The sequence below is a fragment of the Neopelma chrysocephalum genome, unplaced genomic scaffold (genome assembly GCF_003984885.1).
Source record: "Neopelma chrysocephalum unplaced genomic scaffold, ASM398488v2 Primary Assembly neopelma1_100, whole genome shotgun sequence".
NCBI classification, from domain to species: Eukaryota; Metazoa; Chordata; class Aves; order Passeriformes; family Pipridae; genus Neopelma; species Neopelma chrysocephalum.
In genome coordinates this window covers 4,393,910-4,419,235 of record NW_020897763.1, presented here as the reverse complement: position 1 = coordinate 4,419,235, position 25,326 = coordinate 4,393,910, and the positions used below count along the sequence as shown (strand labels likewise).

At 45.7% G+C, this 25,326-nt stretch overlaps 1 protein-coding gene across 8 annotated transcripts in view; it reads right to left on the bottom strand.

Moving 5' to 3' along the window:
- The window catches only part of BRPF3 (bromodomain and PHD finger containing 3), a 32,156-nt gene that overhangs the window by 3,472 nt on the left and 3,358 nt on the right, over positions 1–25,326 (bottom strand). The window contains exons 1-12 of one of the 8 annotated variants that reach the window (XM_027695016.1): positions 21,698–21,829; positions 14,902–16,304; positions 13,755–13,911; positions 12,158–12,289; positions 10,026–10,154; positions 9,335–9,647; positions 7,952–8,218; positions 7,673–7,786; positions 7,283–7,531; positions 5,520–5,613; positions 2,994–3,091; positions 1,418–1,515 (exon numbers count right to left, since the gene is read on the bottom strand). In XM_027695016.1, the coding sequence (XP_027550817.1) occupies positions 1,418–1,515; positions 2,994–3,091; positions 5,520–5,613; positions 7,283–7,531; positions 7,673–7,786; positions 7,952–8,218; positions 9,335–9,647; positions 10,026–10,154; positions 12,158–12,289; positions 13,755–13,911; positions 14,902–16,286 (3,036 nt within the window). In that variant the 5' untranslated portion in view covers positions 16,287–16,304; positions 21,698–21,829. Of the gene's footprint in view, positions 1–1,417; positions 1,516–2,993; positions 3,092–5,519; positions 5,614–7,282; positions 7,787–7,951; positions 8,219–9,334; positions 9,648–10,025; positions 10,155–12,157; positions 12,290–13,754; positions 13,912–14,901; positions 16,305–21,526; positions 21,653–21,697; positions 21,831–22,151; positions 22,250–25,326 lie in introns of those variants that run through there. The other 7 variants (XR_003536171.1, XM_027695014.1, XM_027695017.1 and 4 more) reach the window with 7 other exon arrangements.

Sequence of the window (25,326 nt, the reverse complement as noted above, 5' to 3'; positions counted from 1 at the left end):
ACAGACTATAGTAATTTTGAAGAGAAGTAACAACAGATGCATCAATTCTCCCCAGTGTCCAAATTGTGCTATGTGATCACAGGAGGAGAACAAAACAGCAAAAGGTGGATGCAATACTCCATCTATTCTTCTTTGCCTCCTAAGGTCTTGAAAAAGTAGATTGGCTTTGACATTGGCCATCTGTAGTATTAAGGACACTTTACCACCACAACAGGCTGCTATTAAAAAAAAAAAAGCCTTTTTTGGAGGCAATCTCAGTGGTTAAATACATTCTAAACCACAGTTTAACTCTGGCTGCAGCCACACAGAGAACTAAAAATGCTTTTGTTGACCAAGATGGCTAGCAGATCCACAGCTGTTCCCTCCTCTGGGCTCCCACTTAGAGTAAGAGTATAGATGAGCGTCACACTTCCAGCAGAATCCGCCGTTTTTGATGGCATCAGAACTGTGCTCAGTCACAGCCAGGCCTGCACACTGTGTCAGCTTATGCCCAGTCTCACAGCTCTGCTGCTTGGATGTAGAGACCCCTCTAATTTCTGTAATGGCCACTTTCTTTTAGCCCTTACAATTTGTCAGCAGTCACAAGAGTTGTCTGTCCTTGCCATCCGAACCAGAAAGGTACTTAAGGGCATGGCTGCAGCCACACGGAAATTAAATGGAGCAGAGATGGCAGGAAAAGTCATATCTCAAGGAGTATATTTAAAAGCAGCAGAAACAACAAAACATGGTTAGCCTATCTCATGTTCTTACTCATATCCTTATTTCAGCAATCTCTGTTGACAACTTAACAAGCACTGAAATGCCTGCAGTGGTAGTGGCACTTCTTAGCAACACCTGCATGCCATGTTTTGCTTTGAAACCAAGTATGGTGCTCAATGAAGACAGGTTTATGGATTTCATAAACATGAAAAACATCCAAAGAGATAAATATTAAGGAAGTATTGTTCAAGGGACTAAGTGCAAATGCACATGAATATATTCTCATATTTAAATCAAACATGGTTACTGAAAGAGGATATACATGATAGGGCACCTACATATGGAGTTGTACTCACTACACAGAAAAATGTGCAGGCACTTAAGACAACAGTGGACCACGGTGCCTGCATTTATAAAATTTACGTCTTCTCATCCCAAAAGTACTAATTACTTTCAGGCGAGGGGAGGGGAAGGAAGGGAAGGGAAGGGGAGTTCCTATCCCTGACAATGAGAGACCAATGTTTTATAAATTCTCTGCAGTGCTCTGAAACAATGAGCACAGAGAAAATTAACTGTGCAAAGGGGAAAGAAAAAAAAACACATATTGCATTATTTTGGGAAGTTTTCCTTTTCTGTCTGGTTACACTGCACACTAGCACTGTATTCTGGGCTACCTGCACTGCAAGTACAGGCTGCGAGAGAGCAGCAGGATACTTACCAAGGCAGGGTAGGAAGGATAGCCACGGCACTTGGCCCACACAAGCTCCAAGGGCTCCAGCTCAGCCTGACTCTCAAAGGACATCAAGAGAGTTCTGCCTAAGGGACAGGAGGACACACGGCTTAGAAGGGCTATTACTAGCAAAAGGGTTATGGTAACACAAGAAACCACACTGTCATCTAACCCAGGTATGATGGCCCGCATTGTCTCAGTAGCAATCAGCTAAAATAGATGAATTACTGTTGTACTTAAAACCTCTGACAGAACAAAATGGAAAGCCACTTATTGTTTGTACCCACGTGCATTGGGTGGCCAAACGAGATGTGATATGATACACATCTCATCTGCAGTAAGTTTATGATAAAATTTAGTGTGCACTGAGCTCTAGCCTTCTTTATGCTCTGTCAGTACAGTCATGTTCAGCATTAAGATAAAGCCACAGCCTCTTAAATCATGGGTCCAAGTCTATGCATGCATGTAGCTTCACATGAACTCTTCAATATGGAAATATTAATCCAATTGAGTCACTGAAATCAAATGGCTATACAAGAAATGGATTTGGTCATACACATGAAATCTACCAGCTCATGGTCCTGGAAACGGAGTAATCTTCATTAAATGCAAATTTTATAGCAAGTAATGCTTGCTGTGGGGAAAATGATCAAACAACTGGCATTGAAAATTGAATTTAGAAAATGCTGAGTACAACCCAAGCGAGCACCCTGTCAAGACAGATTTGATGTGCTTCTCCACTATTGCATTCCAGACATATTCTTCCATTAATCAAATTATATTCTAAGACACAGAATTGTCCCACTGAGCCTAATTATCATGTTACCAGCCCCACTCTGTAAGCTTATCTCCAAAGAAGACTGCTGAACACACAAAGTCCAGGATAATAATGGTTCTCAAAGAGCCATGACAAGAGCCTGCACTCGGCAGCTGCACAGAAGGGCACGGGCGTTCCACGGCATCAAAGCTGAATTCTGATTTCAGCACAGACCTGCAATAACTCTATCGCTGACATACCATAAGAAAGACAAGACTCTGGTTGTGTGAGCACTGAAAGAATGGTGTAGTGCCTTGGGTAGTGACAAGTGAGGAGTGTGACAATTTTATAGACATACAGCACAGTTTGACAAAGACAACTTTCTTATGAGGACCTTGCAAGCAATACAAGAGGGAACAGCTATGAAGTCATCTCCAGAGAGACCCCTCTTACAATTAACTCTTTGTATTGCAGCATCATTAAAGAGAACTAGTCCCAAAGCAGGAGAAGACAGTGCCAGGCACATTACACGCACCAGCCCAAAAGAAAGTATCCTTCCAAGGAGAAGACCGGGCATAAGCAATCAGCAAAGGTGAAAGCAGGAAAAATCTTTTATGCAATAACCTAAATTTGTAACAAAGCAGGTAATAATGCCCAGGCAGGTCAGCAGCCTGATCATAAAACCTGGATAGGTTGTCCAGGACTGGTTCCTGGTGTGCTTTGGGATGTGTTCCCTTTGGTTTAGATGGATGTCAGCCCTACAGTGCGGTGGGACCAGAGCAGTGTGTGCTGTGCAGCAATTCTCACCTGAGCCACTGAAATCAGGATCTCCATTCACACCTTCCACGAAGGGCATCCGAGAAAGAGCTGGCTTTCCTCGACTGCGCTTAGGAGGCATCAAACCACTGTTAGAAAGATATGGAAAAGAAGGGCATTAGGAGAAAACAGATTATCCTTGAAAACAAGGACAAGGAAACAGATTCCCCAGCTCTGTCTAAAATACTGAAAAATTACGGCACTTGGTGCCTCACTGACATGAAAAGAAAACTGAATACTTGAGCAAAATGTGATCTCTTCTGGTGAAAGCACAGTGGACATCATCCCAGCTTTCCCATTAACTATGAAAGGGCCTAATAGAAACCAAGCCGTAAACATGAGAAAGAAACCCAGCAAAGACGTCACACTTGAGAGCTGATGCAGTGATGCTTTTGGAGTTTTCATGAGCTATGCCAGTTGTGTATAGACTTATGACTCAGCAGCCCTCCAAACCAACTCCAATATGCAACTGGGCTCCTTCAGCCCATATCCTGAATGCCCTTTCACCTCATTACTACAATACTACAAACATTTCAGAAAACGGACTATCTTCACCTCAAGCAATCATATTTTTTCATATATTGTAATTATTTTCTTCTTTTACAGTTTCCTAATAAGCAACCTATTCTGAGTGACTTTGGTGCTCAAAGACTGGAGAAAAAGCAGTCAACAGAATTGTTCCTAAATAGAATAATTGTACAAGTTATCCATGAGACATCAGCTTGGTTTTAATTCCTTGTTTTGGGGGTGTCACATAGCTCTAATGTAATTTTTACTATGTGAATTGCTTGCAGTTCTTGCAATAAGAACTTAGATCACAGTTCTCGTCTTCACAGTACTGTACAAACATCAACTAATAAGTCCACACACTCCCTATGAATTCCCTATGAATTTGTGTCCATCACTTACAGATGGGGAAATGCAGGCAAATATGGTGGGGCCATAAGGCCAAGACATGGCCTGAAAGGCAATTTCTGGCTCCCGGTCTTGTTCTGACAGCATCCTCACCCCACCAAAGATTTCTGCATGACTCAAGGAACCCCATTTAAATGACACTATAACTATGCACAAATCCAGGTGTCTCCTTCTGTTTCCCTTCAATGCAGCTTCTCACAATAGTTTATTGCAATAACTTCTTGTAAGATCTGCACAGAGGTCATGGTAGCATCCAGCTTACAGAAGAAGCAATGACTGAGATGAAGATCTGGACACACAGCCCAGAAAACAGGGGAAGAGATGAAGTGCTGGGTGTGTGTCTCATCTCAAAGAAGAGCTGAAGGTTCTACGCCTACAAGGGGCTCAGCATGTGCAAAGAGAGATAATTTACTGGGGTGCCACATGCTGCCCTTGGGTTGCCCAGCACCTGACTGTGGAGGTAGGATCACTCTGCGACAAAGAAAAGTCCTTGCATCAAAATTGCTCCTCCAAACCCAGGGCCTTGCCCTTTGTCATGGGCATGAAAGACTTTGCAAACAGATTTACAATGGAAACACTAATCAAACCTTAGCTACAAGTGCAAAATTATACGCCTCTTTGGGCAGCTAACATTTAGGATCCCTCTGCCCAGCAGAGCAGAGTTTTCATTTGAAAAATGCTCCTGTGTTTCAACCCTGCTGCAGAACAATTTTTACACAGCTAACAGTTTTGAACTGTTGTTCAGCCCTGAGAATGGGTGCACACAGGCATATAGTTTTAAGGGCCCAACTTAAACTTGCCCCATTGCAAGCTTGAAATCTGACACAACTGAGTACATGCATTGTGAGGAAGCACAAAACGTCCAAACGTATTCCTCTAGTGATGGGTCATGTTCAAGGCACTGCAAACATAACCACAAATATCAACTAAAAACATCTTGCTTCTGTCTGTCCTGGATGATCTTACCCATCAAGCTCAAATGTGCTCAGCCTGCCACTCAGAGCACACACAAACGTGATTCCGGCATAACAGAGGTTTTACTGTGCAGTTGAAAGGGCTGTGAAATAACTTAAATCAGTGTTAGGAGGGCTGGACAGGTAAATAAGACCAGAAAATTGACATGGCACCCATACGTACCTACTGAAATTGACCAAAAGATGTCAGGTGTTTGCTCTAAGTCTGTTCTAAGTCATGTTTGAAGCACTTAGTTCTACTTTTAAACTTCTGAGAGGAAGAAAGCAGCAATTCAGTAGCTGGCAGAAGTTCAGCTTTACGTGCAGTGCTGAACTGAAAATCTGAATTCAAGTTTTTTCCAGTTTTGGCTCTCAAGGACTGCAAGGCATTCATCAGCAGAGAGAATGTGCATGCATTGAGAGAGACAAGTGTAACAGATACCCACTTGCTTGAAAAATCAAGCCCTGCTTTTGGGACCTATAGCTTAAAAGAAGAGGACAGAAACACAGCAGCTTTTTGTCTTTTACAGTAGGCACAGAAATAACAGTCTGGGCTAGGTTTAAAATGAAGAAGTCAAAGAACAAAAGCAGAGAGATAAATCCAGACACAGAAGGTGCTCAAGGGCACAGTTTTGCATGGGGCACTTACCTGCAGGATTCAAACACCAGTCCACTGCCCAGGGCAGAGCTGCACTCGAAGTCAGAGCCACTTTCTGCATGCTTTGCAAAGCCATTAGTCACTCCTGCCGAGGAGACAAATGGGAATGACAGGGACTGACTCCTGAGAGCATTCCCGAGCCCAGAGCACGCACAAGAAGCCAGATGACAATGGCCTTCCCCCATCCAGGCACCCACCGCCCTCAAGTTCCCATGGGCTCACCAAAAGTCCAACAGCCATACATACAAAAGGCAAACTCATGGCAAAGTCACTATTGTTTTTTCTAGGTGTAAATATCGAATTGCCACAAGGCGCACATTTCTGGGAAACACCTTGTTATGAAAATCCTATTCACAATGACCTGCTTCTGCAGTAACACAGATTCATCACAACAGACACTCCCTCCCGTTAGGAGAAATCAGTTGTGTCTGAAATCATGGAAGGAGATGGGGCCGTATCAAAAAAGCAGTGCTGCAACTTGAAAAAAAGCCAGTAGTGCTGCTTCAGCTGAGGAGAAACGTCACTGCGTAGTTATCAGTGATTTTCCAGCACCTTGCTTTTATTTGCCCTTTTTTTAATTTCAGCCTCTCATTCTGACCTGTATCCAATGCAGATGACAACTTTCTCCTTTAATTACCAACAGATGATGATGGCGAGTCCCTCAACTCTACAGAAGTCATTTGTGATCCCTTTAACCTGTCCTGGTAAGTCCATCTCCACATTCAACTGCTTTCCTCTCACTCTCAATATGCTAGCAACCTTACGATAGCCTTATAGTTATGAGGTAATATTTGAAGTGTAGGCCAAGTCAAACCTTACAGATGGGAACTGTCCCACAATAGCTGTTCACACAGAATTAAAAGAAATTACAGTGCTGTCACTCAGATGTCTCTTTCCTCTCGTGCCTTTCCAAATTTGACCTCAGCTGCTTATTCTTATTTGCAGATCTAATTTGAAAAGGAATCTTCTTGGTATTCCCACCAATTTTATTTAAACTCCAGAACTGAGAGTACAGCTGATTTAAAAGCAATGTTTAACATCTCATCTTACATGGGTGCTGTGTTACTACAGACGGTGCACACTTCCAACCAAATGCATCATTTCTGCAGCAGGAAACTCTCACTCCTAAGAGTGATCAAGCCAACATAAACCCTTCTATAAGGGCAGGAATGCCAAATCTCAGCCCAGAGTCTCCAGACAGGCTACTCAACAGCTTTGCAAGCAGCTGGGCACATTAGCTTGCCCTACACAAAATGGAAAACTCTCTCTTACAGCAGCCATGCAGACTAGCAAAGAGAAGAATCACTTGTGACTTCCCTGGGCTTCATCTTGGTACCTCTAAATGTCTAAAATGGAGGTGACTAGAGCTGAACTAAAATACCAAAACCAACATGTACGGTCAGTGGAGAAGAGAAGTGCAACTCATTATGGACATGTCTTGTCTGCCCTGTTTTAGAAACATGTGGAAGAGATGCAGCTTTCACCAGGCCCATCTGGTCATGAAGCCTATGTTTTCTTCTAAGCATAAAGTCAGTTCCAGGTGTGTAGTTTGGATGCAGAAGTTTTTACTCAGCCCCAGGATTTCTATGTCCTCGGTTCCATCTCACAGTTTCCAAGGGAAAAGAAATCCCAAAGAACTGGGATTTCCAATCAGGTTGGAAAAGACGTCTGAGATCATCAAGTCCAACCCATAACCTAACATCACCAGGTCAACTAGACCATGGCACTGAGTGCCACGTCCAGTCTTTCCTTACCTCTCTGTCCTGCCTGCCTGGGTGACTTTTCTCGATTGCTCTCATTGCAGGTTCTGCTCTGTGGCCGCTTCCGAGCTTGTCGCTCCCCATCAGGGCAGGAGGGTGAAAGCTGCCCGCTCTGCCTGCGGTCCTCCCTGTTTTCCAGGGAGCAGTCCAGACCTCTCTGCAGCTTCACCCCGTTCTTAGCTTTTTTAAAAAGGACAGATGTTCGTCGGCCCACGCTGCTGAAGGAGGGGCTGGCAGGGGTGTCTGCAGGCGACAAGGCCAGTCCATTCAGGCTGTTGTTGGTGAGCAGGCGCTGGAAGGCTTGGCTCTCCCGCTGCAGAGCCTTCTTGTCAAAGAGCTCCCTGTCCAACACCACCCTCTTCTGCAGCTGATTCAAGGACTTACTTTCACTGATGGGTTTGAGTGTTGGAGGGTCCTGCAGAGAGTCTAGCTCCGAGAGGGAGGGTACAGGTCCTGTGGGCTCCAGGGTTGGAGGGTGCGGGGGCTTGGCATCATCTGCTAAAGGAGTAAAAAACCTGACTGAACATTTGACAAAGACTTATTCTCAAAACTACAGACAGCAATTCTCATCTTTCACCAGGGCCACAGACAGGAGAAACAGCAGGTCTTGACTGCTGACATGCACTTGAGAGCTGGAATTAAAATCCTGCTGCAACCTCTCACCTTTCTCCCTTTCCTCATCCCCATCCCTTGATGTTTTCTCCAGCCTCTGGTCCCACAGCACAGTCTCCCCCTTGGCCATGGTCTTGTTCTGCTGCTGGGCCAGTTTCTGCCGAATGGAGTTGATCTCCCGTCTCAGGAGCCGGATGCGTCGTGTCCGTGCACCACTGGACCGCATGGTGCTCACTATGTCTAGTTTTTCTAGCAGCTCCTTCAGCTGGGCCTCCAAGGAGAGGTGAGCTCGGTTCTCCGGGAGGAGGATGTTATCCACTGCATCAAAAGAGATTGTAACAGTGAAGGGAAGGAGTAAGGCTCCTTGAAGAAGCATCTGGGACCACTGCCACACTTCACTCCCTTTGATGCTATTCATGAATCAATCGCTTTAGTCTGGGGATTTAGCAATCATTAACTTTGGAGTTCTGACTTCCTTCCTTTGGGCAAAAAGCAGCTGATTTAACTTGCACTGCCCTTTAGTTCCCCTTACTGTCCCAGGGACCACAGTGAAAGGACGTGTTTGCACCCCACACAGAACAGTTCACAGTCTAGGTCCTTGTCAGAAACCTACTTCGTTGTCAGATAAAATGACAAAATCAGACCACAAACAGAACTGGTCAAAACATAACGTTTGCCATTCCTCTGGCTCTGTTGAAGGGCTGGCCTCCAAAGGAGCAGGACAGAGAGCTGAAAGACATACTATCGTACACCAACACAAATTTTACAATGACTCTCCATCTGTACCCAAGAGAGCTTCAACATTTAGGAAGCAGATGGCAGACTGCAAGCTCTGAGTGCTTCATATTGGCCTAAGTATTCTGTACTAAGTTTAGCCAAGTTATTCAACCAATGCTTTGGAGCTGCATCTCAAGAGGGCTGTAGGAATGGATGCAACCATGTTAGGAATGGGAAGTCTCAGCTAGAAGGATTGATTGGGTTCCACTACTTTGACTGCCCCATCACCCCCTCCCAGACCTCAGTGCTCCATTTAACCCAGTGGCTCTACACCTTGCCAATTTACAATACAAAGAAATGCATGAGCTTTCCCTAGAGCAAAAAATCCTACATCCACCTTTGCGCTGCTTTGTAAAATAGCAAGTTTGTACTACAGGCACAGCACAAATCAAAGAGCACGAGCAGTTTACAAGGCTCTTCCGAGACAGACATGCCCTAAGAGAGCTGGAGCTAAGCTGCACCTAGCTCAGAGTGCCCAGCTCACTTGAAATCCTGCTCTCTGAGTCTCTAAAGGAGTTAGATATATGCCTAGGTAAACAGATGGATAGGAAAAGTCTTGTATGTAGAATGATGGCTGTGATTTCTGTGCAGGCTGAAAGACATGCTCAGAACAAAAATTATGATCTGCCTGAGAAAAAAATGATAATAAGTACTCACCATCCTCCCAAGAAAAGCAGTAAAAGTCCTCGGTTTTGGGTGACTCAGGCAGGTGAATCCCCACACCAGTGTCAAAGCCAATGCTTTCAGCCTGCCGCCGTGCGTGACGCAATATCGCTCCTCCGAAGTCTCTGAGCCGGACAGCTGCTCGGTGGAAAATCGTGTCTTTAGCATTATACCTCATGCAGTTGGTAACTATAAGGTTAAAGTCTTCCTCAAACTCATCCAATGTTCGGTACAGGTGGGACTCCAGCTTCCGCCTCATGGTGGAAAAATCCATTGGGTTGGAAATGAATTCCAGGTAATCTGGAACCTAAACATATAAAACCTGTACAATTACAAAAACCATTTACTAGCCAACTAGAGTGCATCCATCATAAGCACTCTAAATGCCCTTTCCACTGGCAAGGGGCAGCGCCAGAAATTCATTTCTGTGTCACCCAGTCAAGGCAGACACACCCTGGCTCTGCAAAACATTACTTGTACAACATGTGCTAAAGTTTCCAGAAAAAAATGCCCTTTTTTGGCCCGGAGGGATACTCACATCATGAGTCCTTTTTCAGATATTCTTTAGTCCACCAGGAGCTTGGGACAAGGTAGTTTATGCTTCTAGGGTTATGACAGCACATGACCCTCTGCTCAGCAATATCTTATCTACAACCCACTAGACACCTCTAGGAAAGAGACTTGCCTCATTCAGGTTAACAGGCTCTGTGAAGATCTGGGCAGCATCCTTCTCCTGCAGTAGATCCAGTGTTGTGCGCAGAAGGACATTGAAAGGGGTCAGCTGTAGCTCCATAGCAGCCTGCTGAACCTTGACCTAGGAATGAGAAAACAGTGATGAGCACAGTTACGGAGGACAGGATACGTAAGTGGTGTTTCCCTCCAGTTTCTTCTGAATCATCACCCCGGCTCTACTCAGTGGTGGAAACCTCAGGTCGGCATACCACTAGCCTGGTAGACTCATTGCTGTAGAACTTCTGGCAAACGCATTGTGCTCTCCATGTGCAGGATGTACATCAGCAGACAGCACTTTACAGAGTCTAACTGCACAGTCCAATCCTTTTATATATGAGGAACTCCTGTTTATTCAATCTCGTCAAGTCAAAACAGGAGGAACCCCCCGAAAATTAAAAGATACTACAACTGAAAATGAAAACAGGCAGAGGCTTTTCACACTTGGTAAATTATCCTGTATAACTCCCTGCCTCAAGATATTATTATTATGCCAATTAGCAACAATATACAAAAGTTGAAAGTATGCAGGCGTTTACATGAACAACAACATCCATAATTAGACTATAGAGCATAAATAAAGTTTAAGATATAAGCTCTCAGACTTCAGGCAGAAGCCAAAAAACAACGGTGGTTTGATGTCTGCAAATTCCTAATACAGTTTCTCATATCCCTTATGAAGTCTCCAATACTATTTGATTTCAAGCAAACAAGTTGTGGTACTGAAAATCTATTCAAAGAAGACTGGAACAGGATAAAAGTATTTATTTGTCTTTTAACATTTTAATTTCTTTGATCTTATAATTGCTCGTTATGTCATTAAATCAACCACTCCAACAGCAAAGGTAAGCAAGTCTGTTTACACAAAGCAAACTGATGTGCTAAGCAACAAGACAGCATCAGTGAGAGAATGAATGAAGACAAGATATAAAGACCACACTTTTCCCCCAGAACAGGAAAGAAGTCAAACAAAGATGCATGATTCTGGAGCATCCTTCTCCACTCACCTAAAAGGTGGGCTGGGATAGAGCTCCAACTAGACACACTTTTCTGTGATATTTTATTGTTTTATAAAGCACAACATAGTTTCCACAAGCTTTTATAGATTTAGCTGTGGCAAGGATATGTCAAGATATCAAAGGTGAACAAAGCCCAAGAATGATTTTTTTTTTCATCCTCCTACCTAAAATATGTCCATACAGCAAGCAGGGCTGACCTACTGATGTAAATCAAGGACAATGGAGCAAATGAAGCAGTGCTGGCATCAAAAGGACTCCAGAAAAGCTATGGGTAATTTCTGGTCACAAAAAAATTGCTTGCAGAGGAGCTGTGATCACAGAGAATGCTGCTTTCCCTCTGCCTGGCTCCCTGCAGACAGCCTGAAAGCACCCAGGCAAGGCCTGAGGACACGTGTAAGGGCTCACTGTATGCAAGGTGAGCCTTTCATGAAGCTGTCCTTGAAGATACTCCTGCCAGAGAGCATTGTCGAGGGTGCAGCAACCAAAGGCGAGCAAAGACCCTCAACAGGAAAAGCTGGCAAGCATGGGAAGCAACCTTCACTGGTGCAACTTTGGAGATACGCACACAGCTCAAAGAGCAAACTGGAAAATTTAGTAAAGTGTCTCCATCATAAAACTTTTTCATCCAAAAAATGTACATAAAAGACAAATGACAGGAATTTTTAGCTTTAGAGATCAAGAGCTGAATTGTGATTTAGACCCTTCTCTGGAGTAGGTGTTACCAAACTCCTGAAATTATCATGAAAGGAGATCTAACTTCTACTCTGCAAAACCCTTGCCCAGAAATAGAAGGGATGCTGTAGGTCAGAAATCAAATCCACTATTAGTTATGCAAATACATTTTCCCAGCACTTTGCAGCCCAGCCCTGGTTCTGAGGGCAGAGGCTGCACAGTGCAAACCTGTGACTGACACAGGGAGAGAGAGTTCTGCGCACCCAACAGTCAGACTCTATGAAAAGAGGAAAAGGCTCAAGAAAAACTGTTGTGTTCCTCCTCTGTCTCCTGCAGCACAGAGTGCTTGCATGGGGCTGAAGTTAAGTGCAGCAACTCAACAGCCAAAACTACTCACCTGCTCCCGTTTGAGTTTTTCCCTCTTACGGATCAGCTCAATGAGCAGACGAGCCCGCTCCAAGTCATGCCGCAGTTTTTGCCAGTACTTCAGCTCTTCCTTCACTGCACTGGTCTTCTCATCCTGCTCCTTCTGTAAGATACAGCAGTGGGGTGAGATAAAAAACACAACTGGCTTCCTGTGTTTCCTTCTTTTTCTAGGCATCCCCACTGAATTGCTCTCCTCTTCCTCCTATTCACTTACCTCTTGTTTAGACTATGTCCCCTCCTTTCTACAGCATGTAGCTGTAACAAACACAACATCAGTCTTTCTAGATTTTATATTATCTCTGAAGTTAGCCTAAGTTATACTGTAGCTACGCTCTGGGAACACACTTCAGTGCATGGTCATTTACACCCTCCCAGGTTTTATATCCAAGTTTATTACAGAGGCTGGAAATTTTTCTGTTGGCTGCTGTGCATTGAAGCAGCAGCCCAAAGCATTTACAATATAAAGGCAAGGTGACCAAAAGCAGGGGAGGAAGGAGCTATTATTATCCTCCTTGTAACCAATAAGAAATAGAGCCATGGAAAGACATTTGCCAAAATACAAAGGAACAGCCAACACTAGGAGATGAGCTCACACCTTCCAAGACAGAAAACCTATCCAAGTTCAGTGGCTTCTCAACAAAATCACCCTTCCTCCCCTAAATCTGTAGCTTTCTTAATGGCTTGGATGATATACATGAAGCGCATACACTTTCACACAATTCCCAAGAAGACAATTGCTATACAAGATCTTCACGGCTTATATTAATAGGACATTTGTTTTTAAGAACTTACATACAGTAAATTGCCAATGTAATACACCAAGGAAATGCTGCACTTTCCCAAGCTCCACGCTGATAAGTGGGAAATAATTTTTTTATTTATCACCCAGGGCAGTCTTCTTGCAAATGAAAGGTCTATAAATTCCCCCAACTATAGTAAAAATATACGTGCGCATTGTACACAATACCTACTGACAGGCTATGTTAGAGGATAGAGTCCAACTGCTTCATTGGTTCACCAACTACTTCTCATGCCAAATGCAGTGCAGCTTAATAGCATCGAGATCGAGTGACTCTAGACACCAGCTCAGAGGAGGAAGCAAAGGAGTCCAGAGCTGATGATTATGTCTAAACTTCCATATGAATGTGCACGGGACGGGCAGAAATTGAAGCTGCAGGAAGAATGACCCAAACTGGAATTTGGCCAAAACTCTGGAGCTAACACCCATTTTCTTTAATCACTCGCAAGAAATGTGATTTTATAAATCATCTAAGAGATCAGTCCACCAAGGGTCCATCACACCCTTGTGCAATCCTGGGTCTCCTAACTCAGGGGAAAAACTCCCACCTGCAGACTCATCAACACAAATTTTAGTGGCATAATGGATATCCCACTAATATACTAGCTCAGTTCTTCAGGCATGAGCATACCGAGGAGACCAGAAGACACTTAAATCAGGCCTCCGATCCTTTCACCCTTAATGCCCTCCTCAGCCAAGTGCCAAGCACATCTTCCCCCGGAATGCGAGCTCTCCATCCTCCCATGAGTGTTCAGCTGGGGACCAGTACCTGCTCTGTGTTCCGCTGGGACTGGAGATGTGAGTGCAGGCGCCGGATCAGGGGCACCCCATTCCTCGCTTGCCGCTTCAGCAGCCAGTAGTTGTGGAGCCTCTGCATGAACTGGTTCTTCCTCTGGAGGGAGAGCCCACTGCAAATTTTGTTCAGCCTGAAGGAAGCAAAGAGGTGTCATAGAGCCAAGTGCAAAGCAATTGTGACTCTGCGGTTTCCCGATGAGGCTTTGCAGTGCTGTGTCAAGCACACTCTGAAATAAACATAAACTGGTACGATCTGGGATCTCCTCAGCATGAATACATATGTGCCTACTTTTCACAATATATCCCTGTGTTAGTAGCAACTTGGCTGGAGGGTCTCACCAAGCACTTGCCCCAGCACTGTCAAGGTAAGCAATTACCAATTCAGCTCCAAGCCTTAATTTCAAAACTACTTTCCGTGTTAAGAACTTTCCAGGGGGCATTTAAGCCTGATTTTACTAAGCTGGAGTCTTGAAAGGAGCCCAGTAATAATATATCACCTATTTTAACCCTTGCTTACCATTCTTAGATTATACATGGTGCCTTATCAGCAGTTTCCAACGCCTATTTATTAAAATACCAGCAACACATCAACACACTTCCTAAGGCACCAAACAAAAATTCAGCACTACCTAGTTCTGCACGAGGAAGAGCTGGAAGAAAAAATAAACAGTCAAATTCAAAGCTGCTTGCAACACTGACAGGTTTGACATGCTCTGTAATAAAAGGAGAAATTAAGAAATTATGAAATGAGACTTAAAAAAGGTCAATAGTGGGATGACCCCTACCTGCCTACCAACCTGTAATGCCTGAAGTATTTTAAAAACACCTTCATGCCAGATGGGTGTTTGCTGTTAGGGACCACCATGAAATCTGTGTTACACAACAGTCTAGGATGGCTGCTTGGCAAAGCAAGAAAAGCACAATATGCCAGTGAGACTCACATAGAAGAAAGCCAGTCAGGAATTATGCTGCAGAGCACTCTGGACACAGCAATATTTATTGCTAGGCCCTGACTGAAGACTCAGTGTTTCCAAGTTCAACAATGACAGGGACTGAGTCCTTAAAACAGATCCTGTTCAGCTCCAGCTGTTCAACTCCTTCCTTAAACCTGCAACACTCACCTGTAAGAGGGAATTTGTGTGATGGTCACCATGGGCACAGATGAACGCCATTTGGTTACATCACCAGGCTCCTTTTTGATCTTTTGCTTCAATTTCACTTGGTTCTTTTTCAGAGACCCTTTGGAAGGGGCAGAATTGGCTTCCTCCTCTCCCTTCTCCTTCACAGTGTCCTCCTGCCCATCACCACTAGCAGCTGGAGACCACTTTTTTACCATCCCAGGTGGGGAATGACTCTCACAATAGGCAGTCTTGCGCACAGTGAATGTCGTGCCGTTGATGCTGGTCTCCCTCATGGGTTCAATCTTCATGAAGAGACCAGCCCTCTGGGCACAGGTGACATGGAAAGCAGTGTAACAGTTCACCTTGTGGCATTGAATAGCAGCTCCCATGCCCTTCTGCTTGCAGATACAGCATGTGAGCTTCCACCGAGCTGGAGGGATGTTGTTGATCCCTTCAATGGGCTCCAGGAAAACAGTGTTTGCAAAGCAGACCTCTGGGATCCAGATGGCACAAACCACGTGAGCCCAGCGGCCATCACTAGTCTGCTTGAAGGCTCCCCCTTTGTTCGGGCAAAGGACACAATCCACAGGGCGAGAAGGGGACTGTAAACAGCAGCGACAAAGCCACTGCCCCTCAGGGATATAGGGCACACCGTAACACTCCTGGTGCACGGCCAGATTGCAGATATCACAGAACAGAATGACATTACTGTTGTGACACTCATCGTCCATGCAGACACAGCAGAAGGCGTCCTCATCAATGAGGGACTGCTGAGCCCCGTTGTTCCGGCTCTCAAGGTATGACTCCTTTTCCAATCGATCCACCAGCAGCTCAAAAGTGTCAGCAGAAACTGTTCCATAACCATCAGCCCTTCTTTTCTCGTTGACCATTTCCAGCCATGCCAGATCCTCCTCATCCATGTCATACTCCACTTCTACATCAAGGTCTTCAGGAGGCTTTTCCAAGTACCGGTAGTAGGCAGCAGGAAGAGGAGGGGCATCTGGCTGGCTGAAAGAGTCCAGTACACGGAAGTTGGGTTGGGGTAAGTGTAAAGATGTCCCTGGTGCATGTTTGGAGCAGGACTCCTTCTTCTTGCCTTTGGAAGTTGTTTTCTTAGATTTGGAAGGCAAAAGGGGCTGCTCACTGTTTTCCTTGTTGCTGTTGCACTCAGTAATGTCCTGGGCAGTCAACTCATCCTCTGTGATGAGTTTTAAGGGATCGTAGATGCTGATGCGATGAAGCCGCCCATCGATGTCCACCTCCACAATCCGCTGGGCCTGAGCATATGTCAGCGTCTCTCGAGTCGGGGAGCACTTGAGGCTGTAGGGCGAGGGAGAACGCCTCCCCTCCAAGTTCTGTCGGGACCTCCTTCGAGGCTTCCTCATCACTGTGGTCCAGAGACCCTGTAACAAAACAGGACAGAGGACAGTGTAAGACAAGGATACAAGCAAGAAACAGTGCAGACTGAAAAACTCACTCAACACTGCAATAGTGCAAATTTCTACTAGAGACTTCAGCAGTTTCAGGCCTGCTGAGTCTTTACACCTGCTTAGATACAAGCAGGTAATTGCTGTATCAACCATTTCTTGCACTGTGTATCAGAGCAATGCACAGCACCCTCCAACTTTCTCTATTTGCAACTCAGGAGATGTATGTACCACCATATCACCAGTGAGAAGAGCTCAAAATAATTTTACAGTACGGTATACAGTCTGCTGTGCATTCAGATCAGTCAAACATTCAGATCCTCTGAAATTCAGATACTACTTATCACATCTGCTTGCACCATTCGCATATTAAGGTCACACAAGCCAATGAGTTCCTCTCTGTTCTTTTGCCTGTGACTTTTATATCCCAAATAGCACACAAAATGTGCTGGATGTTTTCTAGTTGAAAAGGAATGCACTGTTCAGGTCTTATAAAAGCAGTTCCCAATTATTTTTTTTTTTTGTCACTGAGCTCCAAATGACAAAACTAGCACTTCTCCTTCAGTCCAGGAGGGAGCTCCTCCAGGTTCCACACCTAAGGGTTGCCACCACCAATTCTTCTGTTCCAACACTGCAGATGCAAAAAGTTCTATAATGAAAAATCATCCTCCAACTTTGCTTTTCTTTCTCTCTCAGATGTAGCTGTTCCTCACACCGCTCTCCAGATACTGTATGCTGAACAGACTGTGTCCTTCCCAACATGCAAATGGGTCACAAACAGAACCAGAGGACGAACCAAACAATATATCAGATACCAGATGTGTGTCCCTTCTGCTCTTCAGTGGGATCAAGGAGGAAGTGAAGGGGAACAAGCATGGAAACAAGCAGCATGGATCCAAATGGACGTAGTAGCTCTGGCTCAGCGTTAGCCCCTCTCGAGTCATAATTCACATTCATGCACTTAAGCCAGTTCTGCATGGAGAATCCACAGGGGTACAAGCAGGAAAACAGCAAGGCAGCTTCCAGACCACACCAGGAACCATGCAATGGTATTTGCTCAGAGCCTTAACAAAAAGCCCAGGCCATCTCTGTCCTCGCAAACTGCTAATCAGCAACCCAGATAATTAGTTGAGAGTCGGTTCCTGACGTTAAGGAGGTGCCTGTCAAAGGGGAACAGAGGAGAAGCCCACAGCTGGCGAGATGATCTGGGGGAGGATGCAAACATGGCAGAGCTCAGTGATCTGAGGGCGAAGAAGGGAGCTAGCAAAGAGGGAAAGCAGAAAGAAAGCCAAGTGAGTAACGCAAGCAAGAAAGGAGGGTCAACAATGGGAACATGAGTTATGGAAAGAAATGAGCTGAGTCTGAAAGAAGTCGAAAAGTAGACAAAGAAAAGCAAATGTAAATTCTCCTCGAGAAGATAGGCCAGCCCAGAGCTTATCTGTTGCTATGCAGAGGCCTGAACCTGCACCTCACCCTTATTTAAAGCAATCCCACATTCAGTCCCTTTCTGTGGGACCCATAGACAAGAAAACACACTATAAACCCACAATTTGTAGTTAGCCAATACATTATTTGTGCTCTATGAAGGGCATAGCTCCAGAGACTCTCTATCACGTGAGTCAGAGCAAGCAGCACCTCACAGGAGTAGGACCTACAAGAAGTCCAAGCTTATTCCAGAAAGAAGCAACAAATTCCAGGAGCAACACATTTTTCAAGTACTGTTTCTGTGAACCATGAGATTAAGCCATGACACAACATGTGTATTAAGAAACAAACAGGCTCTGGGATAGGTTTTCAAACTCTTCCTTGCATCCACAGAAATAAGCTGCAGGTGCCAGTTTCAGTAAGCATACCCATAGTGATGGAACCTCTAAACACAATTTTATTTCAGGTGTAAAATATGAGATGACAATTTCTACCTGCAAATATAGGTACCACAAATTTTGGGATGTTTGTCTTAAACCTTTAATCAGTCACTTGATCCACAGACCACAGACACTCAACTGCACTTGTCCTAGCTGAGCTCCAATGGCTTCAATGAGTAGGAAAAAACAATTTGAAAATAAGGGCATAAAGGCAACTTGATCATCAAATGAAAAAAAAAAAACCAAACAGAAAATCCCGCTGGCAAACAGCTCTCTTCCAATTCAGGCCAGTACAAGCAAAGAAGATATTGGAGGCAAAAAGATATATGGGCAAAAATATATTAGAGGATGAAGTAATTATTATGAGCTGACTGCACTCATAATTAATATTTTATTCAGGAAAAATGAGGTATTAGCCACTTGCTGAGGGACAAGCAAATTTCAGTGAAACAAGCTCCTGAAGGAAGGGCTATTTTATCTGTTGATGGGAAAAATAAGGGTACAGGGCTCCTTTAGCAAAAAAATCAATGTATTTCTAGAAAAATTACTCAAAGTGGTCTTTCCACCAACTGCCATAAAACAACCCATTTGTAAAATACACAATTACTTAGCATTATGAAGAAGCATCTCAAATGGCATGGAAATTGCTGCCAGCAAGAGATGAGTACCTGGGATAATACATGCACCCAGATATGAGGAGAGACACAGCTACCCATAAAAAAAACTTTGAAAGCAGCAATGAAATGAACTCAGACCCACTGAGCTGAACACTATGACCCTGTCTACAACAACAGAAATTTCTAAGCAACAACCTAGGCATGTTTTGATCTCCCTGGCACATTTGAGAGCACCTCCCAGCTACACATAAAAAAGAATCCCTCTGCAAACAGCACCCATGCACACTGAAATGCTAAAGACACTTGACACTGGTGAGGTTAAATGCTATTTCAGCTCATGCTGATTTTACATCCTACCATGGACAAAGGTTGCTGATGTGAATGCAGAAAGTTCAGTCATGCTCTGACTATTGCCATAGTATGCTCAAAGCTTTCCAAAACCCTCCCATCACCCACTTCCGCTGGATATTGCACCAGGAGCAGGGTGTGAAGTTCCTAGAGAATACAACTGAGCAAACAAGGTGGCTACAATACATAAAGCTGCTGGGAATTAACTTAACTCCACCCCAGGAGTTCATTCAGGAGTGGTTCAATTCTCCTGAGCAGCAGCTTTTACACCTGTAGGCAAGAGATGCCTGGGAGGGCTGCAAAAGGCAACCAAGCCCATCGCCAGGACACTTAAATTTATTACAAAGGGGTCAAAAGCTCCACTGAAAAAACCTGAAGACATCAACATGTATCGAACAACACCACAATATAGGCCCCTATTATACACACAGCCTGGAATATCTGACACAAATGAGTCCTCTAAAGGAAAGGCAAAATGTTGCTGTGATTTACACCCATGCAGTACTGCATCGGCCATTTCCAAGAGTCAGAAGCACCATCTCACATTGCAGAAGGCCTCAGTCTCCTTCCCAACTCTCCTTCATGCTGCAGTCCTTCCTTCTAGCCTTCCCACACTGAACAACCAAGAATTTACTTTAGAGCACCAAGTTTCTTTGCTAACGTGCAGAGGACACAAGGCTGGAGTTCAAGGCAGTGGGGGAGTTTCCTGGCCCTTTCCAGGCATGGCTTGGTGATCCCAGTGAAGAACTGGGTCCCTCAACAATGAAGAACTTCAGTGACTTGCAGCAAGAAGGCCACCTGGACCTTAGTGAGCAGCAGCAGATGTGAGCAAAGCGGCTCTCGTTCAACTCTGGCACACCATGACTACTGGCAGTGGCTATAGCTCGTACAGTCCTAAACAGTTTGGGGTTTGTTGTCACCAAAGACTGCCTTTCTTTGGGACACGTCAAATACGAGGTCTGGAGACGTTCCTCAGCATTGCTCTCCTGCACCATCAGTCACCCAGCTCTGCCACTTGTGGCTGTTTGCTGGGATTTAAAACCTACTCCTGTGCAATGGGGAACAGAAACCCATGGAGCTATTTAAGAAACACATCTGCAAAACAAAAGCAACAGATGCCAGAGGAAAGAAACAACCTGGAACCGTTGCAGCCCCCTTTCCACCTTTTGCCAATCAAAATGCTGTTTAAACTCCTGCCACCCTCGACAACACCCCTCCACGTTCCTGCTGTGTCTGCACTTACCACGGGCTCATATTCCCTTCATGCACCTGCCAAGGGTTTATACTCCCGACACCCACACTGATGCCTACAACAGTGTGTCAGTGCTCAACAGATGTAACAGAGAACTGCCTGCCTTGGCACACATAAACGTCTTTATCGATCCCCTGGTACTTCTGTAACCAAATCAAGCTGACAGGAGATGCACCAGACTGCAAGAGAAGACCTCCTTCCAGAGGAGAGGGTTGTGAAACAGGCTGTGGATAAAGTTTAAGGTAATGTCTGGGCTCAGCGACAGATGGTGTGTGCCATGAGCTGTGTCTGGCCTCAGCAGCAGTGCTCCGAGTGAAATGTGATATGCCATGAGCTGTTTCTGGCCTCAGCAGCAACCGAGGGAACTATGACGTGCCATGAGCTGTCAGGTGCCGGCGGGAGCTCTTCTCAGGAGCTATCCTGTGCAGCGAGGGACACGGGATTCCTGCAGGAACTCCAGTAGCAGGCAGCGATCTGGGTCAGGACACAGCAGGGACTCGGACAAAAATGAAGCCGACCCCGGGAGAGGAAAAGGCGCGGCGGGTGCCTGCGACGACCCTCGCCGGTGCCCAGCACCGGGCCATGCCCAGGCGAGACCTCCGCTCCCCGAGGAGCGAGAACACTCTCCAAGGAGAGGGGCCAGAGCGGCGAGCGAAGGAGCGCGCGGCAGGGCTGGAAGGCGATTGGCTGTCGCCGCCGTACATCCCAGCTCCAAAACCAATAGCAACGCAAGACTTCGCGGGACTAAAAGAGGGTGCGCTTGGCCCCTCCTGGGCCAATAGCGTAGGAGAAGGTGGGCGGTGCCCCCGCGACGCCGCGAAGAAGGGGGGCCAAGATGGCGATAAGGGGGGGGGTCGGCTTACACAGCGCTGTCCGTTCCCCGTCCCCAGGCGCTCGCCGCCGCCGCCGCCCCCTCCTCCGCGAGTGCCCGCGAGCCGCTCCCTCCGCGCGGGGGCAGAGCGGGCATGCAAGAAGGGCCCGCAGGATGCAGCGCACCGTGCTCCCCCAGCTCTTTCCCGCCCGCCCGGTCACCTTCCCGCGACCCTGGCGCGGGGGTGTGAGGGAGGAGAGACCCCCTGAAGGAAGGGTGTCGCGGTCTCCCACGCAGCGCTTTACCTGGCCGGCTCAGCGCGCCGCGGACGCGGCGTCTCCACCGTTGCCGCCGCCTCCTTTGGGGGGAATTTTTTTGTTGTTTTTCTTTTTTTTCTTTTTTTTCTTTCCTTTTTTTTTTTCTTTTTTAATCCTCTCCGCCTCCCCTCCCCTCCCCCCTGGGGCGGACGGGCTCACCCAGCTGGCGGCGGGAGGGGAGGGCACAAGATGTCGGCTCCGTCCGCTCCGGCTGCCGCCGTCTCCTCAGCGCCGCCTTCTCATGCCGTTGCCGCCGCTGCTCCCGCCGCTGCCGCTCCGGCCCCGGTGCCGCTTCGCCCCCCACCACCCTCACCTCCCCCCCGCCCCCCCCCCCCCGGGGCTCCAGCGCCCCCGACGCTCTCGGTGCTGTGGAGGCGGGGGGGGGGAGCAGGGGACACACGCTCAAGATGGAGGCGGCGGTGGCGGCGGCAGCGCGGGCCGGCCGAGCGGTGGAGAAAGGCAGCGGCCAGGCAGGGGAGGGGGCTCCGGGCTCCGCTTCCTTCGCGGACAGGCACTGCCCGCCCCTCCCCGGTCCCTTCCCACACTCGGGCCGCACGGAACGGGAGGCCCCCGGGGGCTTGCGGTGACGGGAAGGTGGGGGGGGTGTCCGTACCCGGTGGCCTCATGGCTTAGGAAAGGTCTGCTCCCGCCCCTTTCCCCCTCCGCGCCTGACGGGGCACAGAGCACCGGGGAACCGCGGCCTCCCGGCACCCGCCTCTGGCCTTGGCGGCCGGAGAGCACTGCCCCCGCTCCTCCCCTGCCCCCTCTCCGCATCCAGCCTCGCGGGTGGGGTTTGTCTGAGAGCTAGGGTATCATGCTAGGCGATGTCCTGCAGCCGGTAGCCCCCAGGCCACGGGAGACAGGCTCATTGGGGTGTCTTCATCTTGCACTCAGTTTTTTGCAGGAGGCGTGGGATCCCACAAAACGTCCTGGAGCATTGCCAGGTGCCAAAGAATCTGTGGCTTTGTTTCTGCCACTCTGCCCCTAAACAAGCAACATCAAACAAACAATGTAAATAGCAAGAGCCTGTATTTATTTCCTAGACCAACACTTAAGGTCCAGATGGCCTCCTAACACGCAGAAGTGTGAGCGGGTAAAAGGACAGAGAGAGGGACGGAGAGGAATAAACAAGGAAGAAGTTACATTTGCAGCTAAGCGGTGAGATAGGAACTGCAGAGGCTCCTACACTTTTTATAGAGTGTACCACATACTTGAGCATATGTATGCTGCACCTCCCACTCTGTGCAGAGTATTGCATAATATTACCATCTGAATTTTTAGAATTAACTGTTTTAGAAGGAAAAAATGAATGCTGTTTTCCCTCATGTACAGTCCAACTATAGATCTTTTGTCTCTTAACGTATGTTAACTGTGGAATCTGAGAGCAGCCAGTCTAGGACAAGTCTGATTTGCAAAGTCTCAGGTTGGACCAGAGCTTGTTGAAGCTTTAAAAGCATGGGAAAATATGTTCCTTACTGCTGAACAATCTTATGTGTCACCTTCTAAGTATATACTGTGTATATAAAGGGTATGCTTTTTTACAAATCTACTATTCATGTATCAGAACTTGAAAATAAATAATAATCTATTCTTGTCCTGCATGAAAAATAACATATAAAAGATTTAGAAATAAAGTCCCAATGCTTTCGCTGATTTACATAGGATCTCAACCCCAAAAGTACAGCTATGTAACAGTATGGTCCTAGCCACGAAGGACTAAAAAAATATCTAAACCTCAATCTATAGATGCATTTGCTTCCTAGTTAAACAATAAATAAAATTATTTCAATAACTGATGAGCAACTTCAAAGGCTGAGAGAACTGGGTATATTCAGCCTGGAAAAGAGAAGCTTTGGGTGACGTCATTGTGGCCTTCCAGTCCCTGAAGGGAGCCAACGAGAAAGATGGAGACTTTTTACAGGACAAGGGGGAACTGCTTCAAACTAAAAGGGAGTAGGTTTAGATTAGGTATTAGGAAAAAAATTCTCCCATGTGAGGGTGGTGAGGCCCTGGCACAAGTTGCCCAGAGAAGCTGTGGCTGCCCCATCCTTGGAAGTGTTCAAGACCAGATTGGATGGAGCTCTGAGTAACCTGGTCTAGTGGAAGGTGTCCCTGTCCGTGGCAGGGGGCTTGGAACAAGTTGTTCTTTAAGGTCCTTTCCAACCCAGGCCATTCTAAGATTCTATGATTTTTCCTTCTTTATGTGAGAATTTTAACAGTAGGTTTTACTTGATTTTTTTTTTAGCACTTTCAGTATGTTTTTTAAATATGACGAGCTTTTGTAAACTTTCATTTTGACCCCCGTTTTGAAACATTATACTCTTAGATTTGCACTGGAGTTAGCTTATTATAATCACATTAGGTTCCCTATTAAGTTCAGTGGGATGACTCATGCACAGAGATGTCCAGACATCTCCGATGACTGGGGGCCATGTGTTACAACATCAAAACAAGTTATCCATCATTTAGTTTTATATCAAAGCTGTGGAACTAATGTGTTATTTGGAAAAAAAAATCTGAACTTCTCTCAACTCCCAGAGGCGAGTTAATTCAATTTCTTTGCTCTCCCAGTTTTTAAAGGGTACAAGTGCAAAACCAGTGATGTTGCTTCAAATGAAAGCAGGAGCCAAGACACCTCAAACGGAGTTGGGCACCTTCATTCATACTATTATTTTCTGCCTCTTTATTCAAGTATATAAAACAAAAAGGGAAGAGAATTATCATTTAGAATTGAGAACTGATATTTTTTTCTTTGTTGATTCATTAACCCTCAAAACTGAGTAGTGTTTGTATCCCTCTTTGGCTGGTGGTTCTGTGCTATTGCTAAAAAGGACCCCTGTGTATTAAAAGTTACAAGCCTGATAAGTCAAAAGTGACAATTCTCAGCTGCCATTTATTTCAGCTGGATTTGCAAGTGCTCAACTGCACTTCCTAAGACCCTTGTTTTGCGTGGAGTCAGCCTCACTAACATCAGAAGACACAAGCACCCAGCACTATCTCCTCAGTGGTTTTATTTTTTTTTCCTCAACATCCTACAGTTTTAAGACATTTTTTTTTTCAGTTGAAGTGTTCTTAAGACATGGTTTATGGTAGGAGAATTTTTATTTTTCCAGCCAAGCTTAGCTAAAAAAAGTTAACTGACTTTCATTTAACAGAAATTCAATGAGCGTTGAAGATATAATATACTAACCCTTCAGTATTATTTAATGGAGTGCGGTCCAGCAAAAAAGGAGTTATCAGTCAGCCAAAGAGCTGACCGAATCAGCTGTGAACCAGCACCAGCTGAATATCATACTAAAAGCTGTAGAAACTCGTGCTCAGAAAATGGCCTTGTAGAGAGAAATCAGGTGAAACATTCTGTAAAACACATTCACCTGGAAACTCCAGCATTTTCACAGTGTACAGTTGGACTTAATGATCTTACTGGTCTTTTCCAACCTGAATGATTCTATGATAAGTGCAATTAGTGCAGTGAGTGTTCATCTGTTTGGGGGAAAAACAAATTAGTACTGGCTATTGTGGTCTTCATTCAATCCTTCATGTCTTGTTTCTCTTAGTTGCAAAAAGAAAAATAGCCATAATCATGTTTCCAGCCAACACTGCTGACCCATGATACAGGAAAATGCAGAGGATTAGGAATGCTTTCCCTGGTTGCTCAGGCAACAGTGAGACACGGGAATATGAAAAGGTATTAACATCCTCTGGACAGTATCTCACTAGAGTTCTCAGATGTATTTATATTTGTCTATGTTCTTCTTCTTTCCCATTATCCCATAAATGAAAACATG